The sequence below is a fragment of the Lissotriton vulgaris genome, chromosome 2_1, assembly GCF_964263255.1.
Source record: "Lissotriton vulgaris chromosome 2_1, aLisVul1.2, whole genome shotgun sequence".
Taxonomy (NCBI): Eukaryota; Metazoa; Chordata; class Amphibia; order Caudata; family Salamandridae; genus Lissotriton; species Lissotriton vulgaris.
The window spans coordinates 2,021,266,407-2,021,286,291 of NC_141687.1; the positions used below are offsets into that span (position 1 = coordinate 2,021,266,407).

Below are 19,885 nucleotides of genomic sequence, written 5' to 3' on the forward strand. Positions count from 1 at the left end.
TTTCAAACTTTCAACAGAGCGTCGACGCTCTGCCCTGCGCTCTGCCATAGAGTTTTCCCTTTCACCATCGGCCGATGCCCTAGTGAAATAATTGTCAAGTGTCCTGTTTCTAGACCCCTCCGGCTTTCCAGTGGTGGCATCCTCAGAATTCAGAGCCATGTCCATCAGTTGCTTCAGGGACCACAGTTGGAAGACAATACGGAAGTAAGAGGGTGGGCCCAGCCCAGCCTCCTCTGGCCTACGAGGGCCTCAGAGGGCCCGCCCTTTGCCCGGGCTTCGCCCCGGGCGCTCCCGCGCGCTACCGCGCTGCGGTCTTGCCAGTTATTTAAATAGAGCTAGGGCGGGGGGCGTGGCCGGCAGGGAGAGCGGCCCAGGTGTTGCGGGCTAATCAAGCAGGGACTCCTGGGAAGTTGAGTCCCTGCTGCACTGCTCGCAGCCCTGCCGGTGCAATGCTGCTTCCCACTACGATGCTATATCCTGCAGCCTCTTCCAAAGTGCCGCGATGCCGTCCCTTCCACAGGCACAGAAGACGATGCGGGACCCGCGCAGCGGGTCCGGCGAGGCGTTGGTGTGCACCCAGGCACACGAGAAGCAGTCCAGCAGCCAAACCAAACAGCCCGTCCAGCGTCCACAAGGCGTGTCACCAGCAAAAGGTATCCCACAAGCAGGTGGAGTTGAGGCCAATTTGAATTCAAGGTGGGGGGCGTGGCCGGCAGGGAGAGCGGCCCAGGTGTTGCGGGCTAATCAAGCAGGGACTCCTGGGAAGTTGAGTCCCTGCTGCACTGCTCGCAGCCCTGCCGGTGCAATGCTGCTTCCCCGACGATGCTGTATCCTGCAGCCCCTTCCAAAGTGCCGCGATGCCGTCCCTCCCACAGGCACAGAAGACGATGCGGGACCCGCACAGCGGGTCCGGCGAGGCGTTGGTGTGCACCCAGGCACACGAGAAGCAGTCCAGCAGCCAAACCAAACAGCCCGTCCAGCGTCCACAAGGTGTGTCACCAGCAAAAGGTATCCCCACAAACTAAATCTGTTAATGACTAGCTGGGCTACTTTCCTAGGATTGGGGGCACATGTATTCAAGCATGGTAAAGTAAGTAAACAATTAGCGAAGTGACTCAGACAAACTAGAACGTAATTAAACCTGGCAAATAAAGCTTCCCTCCATTCACAAAGTGGATTCGGAAGAGGAGAAAACAGAAACGTTTAGAGACTTATATGGACTTGTACTTTAAAGATTGATCTTTAGTTATGGCACAATCCCAATACATACAGAAGTTGCTCTCGCTCATCTAATGGGGTAGGGGAAGAACTGAAGGCTCATTTCATAGAAGAGGATGTCCAAATGGGCATCACGTTCCTGCGTCCAGTCAGTTTTACGGTTACGTTTTAGAAGGTCTTTTCTTCCTTCTTAACACCTGATTTAACTAACTTATTTAATTGAATGCTTGAAGCCCACGTCTCAGTGATTCTGAAATATAAAGATGCTACACCAAGCTCTTCCTATAGGCCTAAACCACTTTTGAACTTTGATGCCCATTTGTAAGATGAAATTCGAGCACCTACGATAGATCCACTGATGCTGATTGATCCAGATCAATCTGGTTTTATTCAGAGCAAGGACAGGTGGTTGTTGCTTATTTTGTGATGACTTGGAAAAATCAAAACCACTAAGATGAATGTGTTGCCAAAGACCATCTTCTTATTCCGAGCCTTCCCAATCCAAGTGCATAAAAAGGTGTTCGCCAACTTAAAATAAAGGATACTAAGACTCCTTTACCAGGGATAATGGATGAGGCTATAAATCATCAAGACTCCCAAGACTGGCTGTGCGCTTGGCACTCTCAGATTTGCATTTAATATACAAGGCTACCCAACTCTGCACATTGCAGATTGGTCACCTTGCACTTCCGACAAACATTGGTATATATGGATTGAGTGGTTGTAGGTAAGACATTGTTAATGCATTCACTCCAGATGTCGGTTTGTGAAACCCGAGAGTCACAGAATGTAATCCTTCTTGGAACAGTTCGGAATAATGACTTGTGTATTTACAATGCTAGGAGGCCCTATCTTGTAACAAAAAGCATTATGAATAGAAGTAATTTTTTTAAAATTGAATTACACATAGTATACGCAGGGCCACTGGAATTATATTGCAGCGGGGGACCAAAATATGCTGTAGGGTTAATTAAACTATGCAGCATGAGAAGGAAAATGATGCATTTTGTGATAGTATTCCTTTAATGTGTGTCATTTTTACACATGGTACCACTGCCTCTGCAAATATTCCACCTTATTAATACAAGTTAAACACTCAAATACAGCGTTTAGCAGTTGAAAGAACTAATTTGCTATCCACTGACTGCTTGATCATGCTTCTGGTGTTAAGGGCGCAGAGATACTCCAATTGGAGTTGATTCAAGCGCGTTATAAACCCGCAAATAAATAAATAAAAGATGACCCGTCAACCTTTGCAAAGGGGTTTCCACTGCCCATGGATACAAGTCTTCACGTTTTAAGTCAATTGTGATCCGTTTAACTGGAAACTATTTTTAGTTAAAATCTGCAGATAATGCAGCAGGTGATGTGGCAAAAGCAGAAAATCCATAATCGTGCAGAAAAAACAACATCACATGAAATCAGTGACCATGGGTATATATAAATAGACTGCCACAAAATGTAGTGTTTAAGATAAAATAGGTGCTTTCTTTTTGTGTTGACATTTTTTATTGAATTTTACAATGAAAATACATCAAGAGAATAATTATAGGGAGGCAGTAAAAATAGGTGCTTTCAAAGAATACATTTTAGTAGTAGGTAATCAGACTGTACCTAGTGCAAACATTATTGTTAAGTCCCATAAAAGAACGCTTTCTCATTAGTGATGCAGGTGCAATGAGTGGCACTAGGGCCCAGAAGTGTGATGGGGGCCACTGTATCGCAATTATGACAGTCTTAGTTTACATAAGAGGCATGGGAGTGGGGGCTCATTCTTTTGAATCTGAGGGTACCTTTGCTGCATATAGACGGGCAACATGTGGGAGCTGCTTTTTTCTGAAAGGGATAAAGTCTGTTTCAGGATCTGAGGGATAGCCGGTATAGTGGGGAAGGAGTGAAAGAGGCAGAAGAAACAGTCTGCTACTCAGGGCGGTCACTGTTATTAGTGCGACAGGTGCAGTTGCATTGGAGCCCAGGATGGTGAGGGGTTTGCAACACCCAAACTATGGAGAGTGGTGTTTTATTTGGTCAATTTCGGTTTTTATTCGATGTATCTGTTCTTTTATAAGTCTCACATTAAGTGTGGATTATGAGCTAAAGAAAACGTACAGTAGAAATGTTTTCATAAGCCCCACCCCCTGCCCTTCCCACTCCTCCAAATGTTGCCGTAAAGTTTTGGAGGGGGTAAAACTTCAAAACATTTTGCTTGAATTTTTAATTTAACTACATACAAAACTAGGAGGCGAATCATGGAAAACGTTTGAAGGCTCTGATATAAAGTGTCATCAGGTTGAGACTCTTGTGGGAAAAGGAGCATCTAAAGGTCTCCCATCCAAAGGTTGCCAGTCATCAATATCCCGCAGGTAGCCCATGGTAGCACACATCCCCATCAACTTCACTATTCTCATCCCCTGGATTAACGTCATAGGGTAGACTAAAGCATACTTACCTTTGACACTCATCCATCTGACTAGAGGAGGTAGGTTACACATCTTTCAATGGCTGTATACAAGCTGAATCTCTCATCACAGACAATGGCATGAAAGGTGCATATTAATCATCGTTTCAAAAGTGCTAAATGGAATGTTGATACCCACTTGCAATAAAGAGAACAATGGAAACTACTCCTAGCAGTTGTGCATCCGTCCAGAAAAATATGTTTAAAACAGTAGCATTAATCGCTAACATGATACAAAAATGTACTTAGTTTTTAAATACAACAATAAGGTTTGACTGAATGCAAGAGTAAATTGATAAATAGACCTGTTAAATTCACCACCCCTCCAGGTCCAATGATAAACTGCGGAGTTGCCGACTGTATGGTCATTATGTCTGGACTTTCCGGATTTGTATTTATTTGCTCCTGCATTGCAATCTAAATAAACAAAAAAAAGAGTAAAGACTTTGGTGGCCCAAGCCCAAGCCCAATGCAGACATATATGAAATTACCTTTTTGTTCAATTTCTCATTATTTGCTAAGCCACAAGTATACATTAGAAAGTCACTAGCAAGAAATGCTACGAACCAACGTAAATGTATAACTTAACACGAAACAATCAATTACAATTAGAAGATTAAACATAGTGTTGCAGTAAACACCTAGATTGTCACTTTATTTGTTGATTTTGAGATTTATTTATTTGATTTGTAACACGGAAACATGATGGCACTTCGCACCACATTTAGGAATGTGTGGAACACACAGTAATTAATCAGAGGTTAGATGGCACGCACAGTTTCGAGATAAGATTTGGAATTGCAATTGTAATTATTAGAATAGGTAGTACTGGTTACTCCAGCTAGATAACAATCATGGCCTGGGTGGGCATCTGGGCATACACATTCATCGGCACCGAGCATGGCATAACTTTCTGCCGTCTACCTACTTGAATCACCTCTTCAGGGCGTCCCAAAAGCTAGGCGTCCTCATCTGAAGACAGGCCCCATAGCTCGTTCGGTTTGGGACTTGTTAATGTTGGACACAGACAAGGGTGTCAAGGGAACTATTAGGGCCAGGTAAGAGAATGGGCAGAACTCCTGCTCCACAGCAATGTACAAGATAAAATATAAACATGTGCCTTACCCAACACTCCACAGTCCCCCCATTCCAACAATCACACCCAGAGCTAGACTACAGAAACACTCACACAGCATTCTCACAACACGCTCAATAACCTCATAGACATCCCACTAAACAGCACTCACCCTCAAACCGAAACACAAGCTCTATTTTATGCTCATCAACGTACGTTTTACAGTAGTCCACACCACAGATACTGCAGACCTTAAAGATGAGGTGATAAAAAGAAATCAAAAAGTGACAAATTTCCACAAGCTATACTTTTGCAATTTTTTCCTGATTTTAATACTTTGGCGTAGATGTGAATAGTTCAGTAATAGAAAACCTGCAGAAAGTTTAAGATTTGAATATCTTCTGGCCTACTACTTTGCTCAATCTATTTAGTAGGAGGCATTGAAAGCTTGTTTGGAGTCTACATACTAGCAAAGACACTTCTTAATAAGTTACTCACCCTCGGTACTGATCTTAATAGTGGATACCATACTTGCAGACTCCTAACCTGTTGAATATGTTATGTTCTCTGTTGTACTGCCTTGGCCTTCTTGCTACCAGAGTACCCTACAAAGAGCTAGCATCAGACCTGAACTCCATAGTGCGGGTCATATAGAAACTGGCTGCACTAATGGGGTTGTAACCTCTCCTCGTCCTTGCTGGGGTGGAGAGTTAAAGTTAAGGAGGGTGACTGACTTCCCGAGATGGAAAGGAGTTAGCCTCTTAGCCAGGAAGGTAGCTTTAGTTTGTAGGACCAAGGAGTCCTGAAAGAGGCAAGTGTTGGGAGGATGTCCCCTCAAGATTTTCAACTCACCAATAACTCCATGCTGAGGAGACAGCAACAAGAGTTTTCAACTCTTGGAGGGGCTCGAAAGGAGCACCTATCTAAAAGGTCAACACAAGTTTCACAGCACACAGGGTCATGGCAAAAGAAGTAGGTAGAAGGAGTATGTTACTTACCTTGTAAGCATCTATTCGTAGCATGCAGTGCTGCAGATTCACATGCTATGCATACTTTAGCCATCTAGTGTTGGGCCCGAACTTTGCAAGTTGTTTTTCTCAAGGAAGCTTTATGACCAGCATGGTTTCACCTCCCCCTTGAGGTATTGTGGATGTCAAGCGCTTTGTTCCTCAGAAAGTTTTCTTTTTGACATAAAGGAGTGAGGATATAGTCTGCTTAGTAAGCGTTTTCTGCTAGACATGCTGCTTTGTAGGTATTTTGGCACCATCTAATGTCTGCAGGGGAGGCGGGAGGGTACATGTGAATCTGCCGCACTACACGCTACGCATAGATGCTTACAGGGTAAGTCACATAATCCATCCGTAGCATGCGTTGGCTCCAGACACACATGCTATGCATAGACTGCAAAGCAGTACCCCTCCTAGCGGTGGCCTTGGGCATGAGATGGTGCAGATGCTTGAAATAATGTTTGAAGGACTGTTTGTCCAACTAGAACCGGTTGTCTTGATTGAACATCCACACAAATAATGTATTTTGAAAGTGGATGGGTTTATCCATGTTGCTGCTTTCTAAATATCATTGAGAAGGATATTTCCTAAAAAGTAAGGTCATGATTGCTCCTTTTTTCCTTGTTGAATGAGCTTTTAGCACATTTGGCAGTGTTCTTTTTGCTTTTTTATAACATATTTGGATGCATTTAACAATCCATTTTGCTATACCTACTTTGGCAATAGTGTTTCCTTTTGTTAGATTTGAAAAAGAGATAAAAAGCAGATTTGGTTTTCTGGAGGATTTAGTACATTCCACAGAGCACATAAGTGCTCTTTAAACATGTAATGTAATGTATGTAATGAACGTTCTACAACAGTTTGTGGTTTTGGAAAGAAAACTGGAAATTCCAAGGTTTGGTTCAAATGAAATGATGATATAACCTTGGGTAAAAATTTAGGATTATGCAATTTGTCTGAAAATACTTGGAAATAAGGTTCTTCAGAACAAATGGCCCCTGTGGCAGAATCAGATCCTCTGGTAGCAGATTTAAACTTTCAGAACTGGCTTAATAATTCCCTGAATGTAGTACTGCCCCTGAAAAAGATCACAAAGAAAAGTAGTACTTTTAAATCGCCATGGTACACTACCGAATTGAGAGATCTTAGGAAAAGCTGCAAAAAGCTGGAACGTATCTGGAGGAAGGATTGAGCAGCTAACAGTAAAGCCTCCTACCAGGCGGCTTTAAGACTTTACAAAGTGGCACGGCAGAAATCCCAGGCGTCCTTTTTTGAGGATAAAATCAATACGTCTGCCAACTCCTCTAAGGAGACCTTTAAATTGTAAAGCAACTGCCTAAAACTTCCACTCCAACCACTAACCATGAGTGCACCGAAGCTAGGTGTGACCTGCTAGCAGAGTACTTTGACATCAAAGTACAACGAATACTTGACAGCCTTCCACAGATTGTCCCCACTGTTGGTGATGAAGCCTTCTCGGTCCAGATTAATGCACCCCGGCTGGATGCCTTTAGATCCATTTCTATGGATGATTTCCGTAACACGCTCTCTGCGGTGAAGAGTGGCTCTCCCTCAGATCCAGCACCCATGTATATTCTCAAACAAGCAGCAGATACCATTGCCCCCCTTGCAACGGAACTATTAAACGCCTCCTTCACCAAAGGGGTGGTCCCACCTAGTTGGAAGCAAGCCAGAATCAAGATACTCCTAAAAAAAACGGGCCTTGACACTGCTGACCTAGCCAACTTTCGCCCGATTTCGCTGCTACCCGGTTTGGGAAAAAAATCGCCGAAAAAATTGTTAATCAGCAGCTCTCAGGGTTTTTAGAAAGTAATGGCCTGTTAAGTGGTTCGCAAATGGGCTTTCACCCAGGACAGGGCACTGACACAGCCCTTATAGTGGTGGCTGAGGAGGCGGGGTGCATCTTAGATTCAGGGGGATCGGCAGTTCTGATCCTCCTGGATCTAAGCGGTGCATTTGACACGGTGGACCACAAAATACTAGTCCACCGTCTCGCAAGGCTGGGGATCGCAGGAACAGCCCTGAAATGGCTGGAATCCTTTCTGTATAAACGAGCATTCAGGATCTGGGAAAATGGAGTTATGTCCAAATCTACTCCCCTCCAGTGTGGAGTTCCCCAGGGCTCATCTTTGAGCCCTACCCTGTTTAATGTATACATGGTACCACTGGAGGAGGTAGTAGCCCCGTTCGGGATTAAGTGCGTCACTTACGCAGATGACACCCAATTAGTCGTCTCGTTGACGCAACAAGTGGGATGCTCAGTCAACCTCTCGGCGTGTCTCTCTGGAATCTTTTCCTGGATGACTAATTCTAAGCTCAAATTGAACGGAGCAAAAACCGAGATTCTGATCCTGGGCCACCAATTTACTTCCCTGCCCAAAGCATTTTGGCCGCCTTGTATGGGTGAGGTGCCCCCACCGAAAGAAAAAATTAAAAGCCTGGGGGTATGGTTCGAGCCTGAACTAACCTTTAGGTCGCATGCCCAGAAAGTGGCGGGCATATGCTTCGGCTTACTCCGAACAGTGCGGAAAGTCCTCCCGCTCTTACCCTTCCAATCCAGGAAAATATTGATCCAGGGACTGATTTTGTCCAGACTGGACTACAGTAATGCGCTGCTCCTGGCAGCTCCAGAAGCCACCATTAACACCTTACAACGGGTACAAAATGCTGCTGCCAGGATGCTTATGGGCGCCCCAAGAAGAGCATCCGCTAAACCATTGCTGAGAGCCCTTCATTGGCTCCCAGTACGCGAGCGAATATCTTTCAAATCATCATGTATGGTCCATAAAGCACTCCAAGGCAAAGGCTCCCAGGCACTAAGGAGCCTGATTTGCCCATACAGACCTCCGCGTGCCCTCCGATCGGATCTTGAAAACTTGGCCATAGTTCCCAGAGTTAGAAAAGCCCGCACGGGAGGCCGCCGCTTTTCTGTAAATGCGGCGAAGAACTGGAACGCCCTCCCGAGACACATTCGCACTGAACCATCCCTCGTCAAATTTCGAAAGCTTCTCAAATTTTTTCTTTTCCCTAAAATTCCTTAAAAACAAAAAACTCCTATCCCTTTTAGAGTTTCTGTTATTTGTCAGGCAGCGCTGGGACGCTTACGGCAGCCATGCGCTTTACAAATCCAATTTCATTTCATTTCAGTTGTGAGGGCCTGTATTTCACTGACCCTTCTTAAAAATTGTGTTTCACAATTATGTAGTGGCTCAAATGGAGGCCCTGTAAGTTGTGTTAAGACAATGTTTACATTCCACACTGGTATTGGAAGTGTACGTGGTGGAATGACTCTTTTTAATCCTTCCATGAAGGTTTGATTACAGGAATACGTAAAAAGTGACTGGTGCTTCCTGTTTTGTAAATATGCTGCAATAGATGCTAAATGTAGTCGTATGGAGGTGTATGCTGTGATTTTTGTAAATGTAAAACCAAAAACAGAGGGCCCCTGAAGGTTGATAGGGAGCAAGGAACTAGGGGGAAAAATATTGCCCGTCTATGGTTTTACTTGCCCTATCCATCATTTGTTGCCCTGAGGAAGGTGCCACTGCTATCATGGTGTTTCACCGAAAACCTCATCGGCGCCATTGTTTGCTTACTGAAAAGTACCTGTAGCACATTGTTTGCTGACTAAAAGGAATCACTGATTACGAATGGTTGACATATAAATCTGGTCTTTTTTATGGTTATGATTACCTATCTAAAATGTAACTTTGGACACGTCACATTATAATGCTGTATTATTGGTATTGAATTCATAAGCGCCCATGAAAATATGGAGGCACTTTGCCGTGTATTCTTGTTTTTAACTGAATGTGTTGTATGAAAGAGTGTGGTGTGAATGTGGTATGAAATGTTCCTGGGTAAGTTAGGACTGTCTTTTCGCCTAATTTAAGAAATGTATAGTTATTTGAAAAATTAAGTTGTTTGATATTCAAAAAAAGTGGGGTAAAAGGTGTTTGATAATACTTATAACTCAGAAAATAAAATATGTAGGTATTATGTGTGTTTATGGATCTACAACAAATCTAATGATATTTATGAATACGTTACACCCACTAATAATGTAAAGGGAGTAGTTTGGAGGTAGTCGATTTTCCTTGAATTTATTTACATGTAAGCAGTAGCATATTCATTTTTGTTCTGTTGGAGAAGATTTAATGTGTTGTGTTGCACAGTAATGCACAAAATGCTTCCATTTTGCTGCATAACAAGCTCTTGCTTTTGGCCTTCTTGCTTCTTTTAGAATAGTCATACATTCCTCAGGTAGATTGAGGTATCCAAATTCTATGACCTCAGGAGGCAGACTACAATATTGGGCTATTGAGGGTTGGGATGTCTCACCCTGCCATTGCTGTGTGTTAGAAGATTTGGATAATTGGGTAGCTTGTAGGGGGAGCTCAAATAGTGTTGTGAGCCATGGTTTCGAGCCCATGTGGGTTCGATCAGAATCAGAGTCATTTAAGTCTGTCTGAGTTTCCTGGCCACAGAGGGTATTAGTAGGAGAGGAGGAAAAGTGTAATCAAATATCCCTACCAACTTATCCAGAGAGAATTGTGGGTGTGGATGGGTGGATGCGAAGCTTTGGCATTTTGCATATTTCTTTGTTGCGCACAGATAGATTGTGGGTGTTCCCAACCTTTGGAAGTATGTTTGTAGTAACATGCTGTGTATCTCCCATTCGTGAACCTCCTGATGTGTTTTGCTGGAAGGTCCGCCATTGTGTTCTCCTCTCCTAGTAAGTACTGTTCTGGGAGGTGAATGTTGGCCCTTTTCCATATCTTTTGTGCCAAGTGGAACAATTGCATGGAAAGGGTCCCCCCGTTTCTGTATGTAATACATCGCAGTAATATTGTCTGAGTAAAAGGACAGTCTTTCCTACTATGCTTGTGAGAAAGGCTTTAAAATGGCAAGTAGTTCCAACATATTGATGTGCAGCAACTGTTGTTGTGTTTGGCATGGTTGGAGATGTGATTTTGTTACATTGATAGAGAAACCCAATTGATGCAGCAGATATATTGTCATTTGGGTGTCTGATAGACATTTGTAGTCGCCTGAACTCTTGATCATCCAATCGCAGAGAAAGGTTTAGTGGCTGTAGATCTAGAATGGGTCTTTCGGTTCCATCTTTCTTTGGTATTAGAAAACAAATGGAGCACACTGCTTTGTTTTGGTACTTGTGTTGGACTATTTCGATGGCCCCTTTTTGTAGTAATGCCTTTACTTCTTCCTTGAGCAGGTGTAGAAGTTGTGGATTTAATACCTGCTTTTTTGGTGTAACATTTGGTGGTTGTTGAAGTAGTTCTAGGCAAGATACTCGTTTGACAATTTTTAATACCCATTGGTCCGATGTAATGTTCTGCCACAACAGATGGAAGTGTTGTAGCCTTTCTTAAAAGGTGTTTTGTGGTTGGGGGAAAAGTGTGAGCAAGTCATCTTGGTATGGGGTGGAGGTGCTCTTGCTGGATGTGCTTCTCCCTCTGCCCTTAATATTTTGGTAGCCTCCATGATAGTAACCATGCCCCTGCTGATGTTATTGTTGCAATTGGCGCTTATTGGAAGTATTTTCTGTGGTAAAGGTTGCAGCTTCTCTCCCTTGGTACCTCCGAAAGGGCTGTTTGTGTGTTGTGGTATGTAAAGCACCAATTGACATGGCAGTGTCTGTGTATTTTACAGTTGAGTATTTATGCTGGACCAAAAAACTCTTCTCTTTCAAAAAGAGACATTTAAAATATGTTGTTGTACTTCGGGTTTGAACCCAGAAATGCATAGCCATTCATGTCTTCTGAGCATACTAGATGTGTTTATGCCCATAACTGAAGTGGCTGCTCCATCTAAGGCAAATTTTATGGCAGCGGTTGAAGTTCTTTTACCCTCATTAACCAGATTGTCTCCCTTTTTCCTATATACCCCTGGAAGATGTTGCACAAGCTTGTGTATTTCATACCAGGTTGCTCTGCTATAACTAGAAAGCAGGCCCACATAAATTGTATCCGCCAATGATTAACATTCCCTGTGGCAACTCTTTACAGCTGCGTTAATTCTTTCGATTTCTTTATCTGGCGGAGTTGCATGCCTCTCTAGTGCCTTTTGCAGCTGCTCTCTTCCTAGCAGTGGTGACTACAAGGGAGTTTGTTGGGGGATACACCTCGAATGTAGATTGGGTCATTTGGTGAGAGGTTACATTCTTTTCCTCAATGCGTAGTGTTAGGACCTTTTATTTGGCCAGGTCCGTCATGAGCATCGGTCACGCTGTGCTCATGACTGAATCGTTCCGTCATAACCACATCCATTTGCATTAGGGCCCAGCAGCGGGGGTAAATCTGCACCGCACGCAAGGTGTTAAACACCTTTTTAGAAACATTAAGAATGGATCCAATCATAGGCAAATACTGGATAGTATGTTCTGTTTGTGAAAATGTTTCAATAAAAAAGTCACTTTCCTCTTCTGTTGAATGCATTGGGAGCGTATGATATTCAGCAGCTCTTTGTATGAAGCTATGTTAGGATGAAGTGTCAAGGGGAGAATGTTTTGTAGGCACTAGTGGCACAGCCGGACTGGGATCACAAACCAGCCCTGGCAATTACGCCTGACCAGCCCCCGGGGGGGGGGGGGGGGGGGAGATCCAAAAAGGTGCTGCGCTGTTACAAGAGGCCGATTTTGCAGAACTGCTACAAACCCAGGCCCAAGTAACAAAAACAGCCCCAGACGGTCTAAAACCGGCCCCCATCATTGCGGCACACCAGGGAAATGCCCAGTGTCCGCTATGGCCAGTCCGGCCCAACTAGTGGTACCATATCTGAATCTGGTAGAACCACATAATAGTCTTTCCATGGGTCAGGTGTCATCAGTATGTTGTGTGCCCTGGGAATCAGTGTCCTATATTTTTCCCTCTTCTCCTTGTGGAGATGGTGATCGCGTTTGAGGTGAGGCAGGTACATTAAAAATTATAGGGCTTGTGGCCATAGTTTCTTGTGGTATAATCTTTTTTGGAGGATGAGGAAGTTGTTCTTTTGCCTCTCTTTTTGCAGCCTCCTATTTTTTTTTGCATACACTTTGGAATCCGCACCCATCAACACAGTTATTCTTGTTAAATACAAGTAATGTCCTTTAAGACAATAGGAAACATCCGTATCAAATGAACAGGACCGAGCTGAGTAAACGTGTATTTTCAATCCTTTATTTTTTGTAGACAAATGATCCAATTCACAATGAATTTTTCTTTTTCTCTTTTCTAGCCAACGCGTTTCGTCTCTTTTGCTGAGACTTCTTCAGGGCTCAAAACACCTGTCTTTACAGTAAGTGGTATGGGCTGGAGAATTCTTAGTATTCACGAGAAACTTGTAGAATCTGTCATATCCTATGGGTATTCAGGAATGACTCGAAAACGGCATGGTGACCTGCTAAAGAAACAGCGTGGATTCGGAGTAGTGAACTTGAGTTTGCTCCAACCCTTCTTCTGTTAGTTTGCTCCTATTTTTTTTTGTATAAAATGTTTTAGCACCTCAAATACTACCCCGTGATCTTGAGTGGATTTAGTGCTTAGTGTCTTCTGTTTCTTGTGTGCTGATAAAGTGCTTTTAGAAACAGTTTTGGAGTTCTGGACTTTTTGGTTCCGTCCAGAGGTGTCAGGGTACAACACCCAAAGACCCCGGAGTCCCACCTGCCTTGGTGCACAAATGAACAGAAACACGGGCTTCTCGATGGTGGCGTCAAAGACCAAAGGTTTATTACTGCAGGGACACAGAAGTCACAGAATCTACACACGGGCAGAAACCAGGAGCCTGTTCGATTTGTACAAAGTGGGTTGCTCCTTATATACCAAAAATTGTGCTCTAGGCAAATATTTCACATGTCGGTACATTCCCAAACCTTTGTGTCTCTAAACAATAAATATTTGGCGTTACACAGGAACTGTCGATAATATCTGATACCAAACATCACGAAGAGGGGTTCCCACTAGTCCATCACAATCCCTTGTCAATATTGCATTCAAGAGCCGGACCGCCTCATCGTAAAGTTCGTTACCTCCCCCTAATAAAGGCCCAGAAGGAGAGGAGCCGAGCCAGGTGCAGAAGATAGAAAAGCGGGATAAGAGATGTTTGTAGGTTGTAAATGGGCAAGGCTACCGGCTTCGGCCGCCTAATCATGATCAGGTACAATGGACAGGAAAACCAGTTCAGGTGGGCTGGCCTCGGGTAGAGGAGGCAGCCTTTGTCGAGTCATGCAGCTACAGCGTGATCTGGTTTAAGGTGTACGTGTCATGTAAGAGGTGAATCTCCGGCTAAGGCTACGTGTCCTTAATCAAAGTGGAGTGAATGAAGTGATCAGAGGCTATTGCATATGTGAGGGCAAGGAAACACAAAATGGCGGCCATGATCTAAGATGGATGCCGTGTGTATATCAGAAATGTGTCAGTGGAAGGAGTGCTCTTGCTCGTAGCGTAGCGAAAACACTAGGATATACTAAATGGATCATTTGCGGTTCACTGATACCATTTTTATGTATTTCCGACAAACTTGAAAACACGGGTTCAAGTTGTCACGGAACCGTCACGGAACCGTCACGGAACCTCAGACCCTCCTTTTGCCCTTACATAGGCAATTACTCAATCTATGTCTGAATCTAGTTCTATGTTCATCAGGTCAGTGACATGCTGTTGTATCATCATCCTTTCTCGTGTCTTTTCTCCAAACGCAGGTGGTTTTCTGAGACAAGTTGTAGCGCAAAGACTACATAGAGCAGGACCACACTGGATAATCAGACAACATGAGAATAGGAATACTAAGATGACACCAATGACCATTAGAACCTTCCATCCCCACGCTGAGATCAGAGTCCAAACCCACTCCATGAAGGACCAGTTTCCCTTGTCTACATGTATGGAGTCCGAAATCTTGTGCAACTTAGAGATCGCCTCGTAAACTGTTGGAGCATTATTAGGAATAAAGACACAGCAGCTCGATTGGATCATTCTGCATACCCCACCTCGATCTGCAAGTATAACATCTAGAACCATACGGTTCTGCAATGTCATGAGTCTATCCGCCTGAAGCTCAGCTGTCAGATTGCTAAGGGCACCAGCAGTTTCGGTAATAGTAGATTCAACTACCCGTGTTAGCTGACGTATGTTTCTACTATTGGCCATAGGCCCCCAGAACGGAAGGAAGCCTTTGAAGAAGTCTCCAGCTTCCTGACCAGCGGTATCTTCCTTACTGAAAACACCTCTTGCTACTCTTGTTCTGTGGTAATCCGGTGAAGCAGTGTATGTTGGAGGCAACAATCGAGCAATATAACATGATCCTGAGAAGTCGGCAGGCAACCATGTATAAGCTCTGTCTCGACAAATGAAGTAGGTACCCCTAGCAGTGAGGAAGGCAGGGGAGGAATTAGCCGAAAACACATAAGTTTCTACGCACTCACTCCTCCCTAGCTGAGCTCTCGGATTTCTCCCATTGCCTTGCAGACAGACCTGACCTCGGTGAGGTACGACCCAGATTGGAGTTGAGCTTTTGCGCTTGCTTTCTCCTAAACTAAGGCGATACTCTGAAGTATTCCAACTTAAATATACTCGCAATTCGTCTCTAGGGTAAGATGGAGTATTATTGACATCCTTGATCATGTCAATAATTCCCTGGACTAAGGCTTTGTTGGCAGAGTTATATTTAGTGGAACGTGGTGGACGTGGAGGATAGGTTTCAAGGGCATAAGCAAAGATGGTTTGGAAGGCCTGAAATGATCCATTATAGCTGTAAGGCAAAACCAAATAGGGAATACCTTTATCCATAGTGTGAGGTATCAAGCCACACACCCAGCAGTCTGTAGTGTTAACTACCAGTTGGTGTTGGTGCAAGAGCTGTACAAAAGTGTTATTAATGAATTCTGAGCGTCGAGCTTGCTCATGTTCAGAAAACGAGTGAAAAGAGTGTATAGAAGAAACAGTAGGAATAGCTGGATCAAGGGGAGGCACTGTAGAAACTGGCACAAAAATCAAATTTATGCTAAAGACAATTCCACCCACCAATGTTGCTAAAACAATCAAAAATGTAATGGCACATTGCATTAAGAAACATTTGCTGTGAAGAATTCTATTTAGTCTGTTTCTGCGAACGTAAATCACATTTTCTCGTTGCAGCGCAGGAAGTTCCATCTTCTACAATCCGCTCGCGACCACTGATGATGTGTACGTAGATGAAAATGCCTCTGTCAGCCCTGGGAGTTCCCAAAACTAACAGAAAGATCGACCTTGTGTCAGACCCCTGCAAATTCAAACTAGGCACACAGCCACGACCCTACGGCTACCCAGACGGCAAGGCAATTTTTTAAAAACAATAAACAATAGCAAACTTCCTGGCTGAAAAGCAAAAAGTCCAATGTATATAAATATCAAAATCACAATATGCAGTTGCCTGCTTTATTAGTTCGTTTTAGGCTTCTAAGGTTGTATCTTTTCTTTGCTGGTACTGTTTGATCGGAAAATAGTGTATCACTAGCAGCTGTTGCAGAGTTTACGTTCGCAGATGGCAAAGTTTCTTTTGATGCTGGAGACAAATGTTCAATGTTCAAAACAGTCTTTTCAGGAGGAGAGTCAAGTTTCAAAGTGTCAGAAATCAAATCGGCATCGCTGAAAGGGACAAATTTTGGAGTTATTTCAGATTCGGAGGCACCAATTCCCTTCTTCACCCAGTCGTCGTAGGGCAGCGGCAGTGGAACACGCTTTACGTGAGAAGCGTGGATCCAGTTCTTCCGGCCAGCAACACGTACAGCTGTCCTCGTTGCCAGCAGGATCTGGAAGGGGCCGATGTAGCGAGGCTGAAGATTCTTTGTCCTCGCGAAGTTCCGGACCACTATGAAGTCACCCGGTTTCAGTTGATGCCCTGGACTCTCCGGAGGCTTTGGTAGTGCATCAAAAACCTGTTGATGAATAAGACTTAATTTAGCAGTCAAGTCGTAAAGGTAGTCTATCAACATAGGATATTCAATGGAGCAGAATTGTTTAGGCCTTGGCACACCCCAGACATTTGCCGGGCGGCCAAATACAATCTCATATGGAGAAAGCCCTATTCTAGAATGCACTGTTGCTCTCGTTGATAACAAGGCCAAAGGAAGTGCGTCTGGCCAAGCCAAACCTGTGGATGCTTGTATTTTGGCTATTTTAAGCTTGAGGGTGCCATTATAACCCTCCACTAGACCAGCTGACTGGGGATGGTTCGCACTATGAAATTTTTGTTTCAATCCTAGACCAGCACACACACTCTGCATAACTTTCCCTACAAACTCACTTCCGTTATCTGACCATACAATCCGTGGCATTCCGTACCTAGGGAAATATTCTTTTAGAAGAATTTTGGCAGTTGATAAAGCAGTGTTGTCCTTTAGTGGGTATGCTTCTATCCACCTGGAAAAAGCACAAACTACCACCAGGACGTATTTTAAATTGTTGCAGCGTTCCATGTGAATGAAGTCTAACTGTATTACTTCAAAGGGACAGGAAGGAGGAGCAAAATGACCAGCTGGAGTTGGAGTTCCCTTGCCAGGATTATGCATCAAGCACACCATACAATTTTTCACCACTCTCTCTGCACACTTACTGATTCCCTCATTCTTCCAAACCGGAGCTAACATCTTACATATCCCTTTAGAACTTATGTGCGCCACTCCATGCGCCATCGTCACTACTGCAAGCACATACGCATCAGGCAACATCCAACGCTGCTGTTCTGTCAAATCGATCCAACATCCATTCGAGTCCAATTTGCCCGTACTTTCTCTCCATACGCGTTTCTCTTCCTCAGTCGCTTCTTTCTGAATCTCTTTCACATTTTCCATAGTGTCTTCACACATTCCAGACTCAGCAATCCATCTTGCAGACGTAGCAACATACATTCTACTCATCATGTCTCTAGCTGTCTGTTTAGCGGTTTCATCAGCAAAGGCATTTCCCCGACCAACATCATCTGTGATTGCTTTATGAGCACTGCACTTCACAATCGCAACTTCAGTCGGCAAGGTTAAAGATTCTAACAAGTCGTTAACTAGCTGACCATGTTGAATCTTAGTCCCATGGGACGTAATGAAACCCCTTTCTCTCCACAACCGGCCAAAACTATGGGCCACGCCAAATGCGTACTGACTATCTGTAAACACATTCACTCTCTTTCCCTCAGCTAAAACACACGCTCTCGTAAGAGCTATTAACTCTGCAGCTTGGGCAGAATTCTGACTCACTCTTGCAGTCTCCACAATTGTCTTCAAAGTCGTTACCGCGTAGGCAGCAGTCACATCACCACTCTCCAATTTAAAACATGACCCGTCCACATACAGCGTACCATCCGGGTCGGATAGGGGAGTATCCCTCAAGTCGATACGACCTTTTGTCTCTTCCTCCGTTTTGAAATAACAGTCATGTGGCTCAGAATCACTCGACTCTTGATCAGTCGGCAACAATGTTGCTGGGTTCAATACATTGCATCTTTTGATCTGAATATGACTCGCTAATAACGTCAGCTCGTAACCAGATAATCTCGCACTAGTAAGGTGTTGTGTCTTCGTTCGGTTCATGAGTGTGTCCACTGCATGAGGAACCATGACCACTAGCATATTGTTCATCACCAAACCAGCAGATTGTCGAATGGAAGCTGCAGCTGCCGCTGTAGCCCTCAAACAACTAGGCAATGCTCTAGCTACCGGATCTAATGTTGATGAGAAATACGCACAAGGGCGTTGTTTATCACCAAACTTCTGTGTCAGGACACTCAACGCGCAACCTTCTCTTTCGTGAACGTAGAGCGTGAATGGCTTACTGTAATCAGGTGTGCCCAATACAGGAGCTGAACACAAGGCTTTTCGTAATTCAGTAAAGCTCTCTTGACATTCATCAGACCATGGCACCGGACTCGGAACATTTTTCCCAGTCAAAGCTACCAATGGCTTTGCTAAAAGTGAAAAATTTGGAATCCACTGCCTACAGTAGGAGGTAATACCTAGAAAGGCACGTACTTCCCTCTGTGTGCGTGGAACACTCATCTGCGTAATTGCTTTTATTCTTTCTGGGGTCAACTTCCTTCCCTCCTTTGATAAGAGGTGACCTAGGTAGGTTACTTCTTGGCAGCAATATTGCATTTTGGAAGGTGACACCTTATGATTCAAATTAGACAAATGATGCAATAGTGAAATTGTAGCTGCTTTGCAAGTCTCCTTGTCATCGGCAGCCACTAAAAGATCGTCTACGTACTGTACTAGGGCAGAACCTGGAGGAAGGACAAAAGAATCTAACTGACTTTTTAAAGCTTGGCTGTAAATGGATGGACTTTCACAGTAGCCTTGTGGAGCGCGTTTAAATCTGAAACTGCGACCTCCTAAACAGAAGCCAAAAATATCCCTACTTTCTTCAGCTATCGGAATGCTGAAAAATGCATTCTTGAGGTCTATAACTGAGAACCACGTAGCTGTGGCAGGAATCAATGTTAACAAGGCAGTAATGTCTGGCACTACAGGAAACTGCGGAATTACAATCTTATTAACTGCTCTAAGGTCTATGACAAACCTATAGACTGGAGGCTTTGTAGGATCAGTTCGTTTCAAGATCGGTAATACAGGACTGTTACAGACATTTCCTCGCGATTCTTCAACCACACCCTTCTTAATCAAATCTTGCACAATCAATAAGAGTGCATGTTCTCCTTCATTTGAGATTTTATATTGGGGAATTCTTGGAAATTTTACATTCGCTTTCAAAGTTACTACATATGGTGGAATTTCTAGTAGACCTACATCATTGGGACCAGTCGCCCAAAGAGAATCAGGGAGTGAACGTAGCTCCGGCGGGAGTGCGTCCATTGACAAGTACATCGGAGAGGTGAGTCTTTTACCCAAAGTAAGCTGTACTCCTTCCGGAGAACAGTACAATGTCGCATATAGTCGTTTTAACAAATCTAAACCAAGCAGATTTTCATTACAACCTGTCGTCAAAATCAGGGGTGCTTTCAATTGACACGGTCCAACAGAAATAGACAAAGGACCGGATATCGGGTTGTACACAGGGGCGCCTGAAAAACCTACGGAAACATTTGTTGAGCCAGACAAAGGTGCGCCAGGGAGTTTTGCAT

The 19,885-nt window shown here is 43.9% G+C and overlaps 1 protein-coding gene across 2 annotated transcripts in view; it reads right to left on the bottom strand.

Moving 5' to 3' along the window:
- Positions 1–19,885, bottom strand: part of GABPB1 (GA binding protein transcription factor subunit beta 1) — a 486,223-nt gene that overhangs the window by 322,507 nt on the left and 143,831 nt on the right. For both annotated transcript variants that reach the window (XM_086958248.1, XM_086958247.1), the window contains exon 6: positions 3,982–4,093. In XM_086958248.1, coding sequence (XP_086814374.1) covers positions 3,982–4,093 — 112 coding nt within the window. The remainder of the gene's footprint in view (positions 1–3,981; positions 4,094–19,885) is intronic.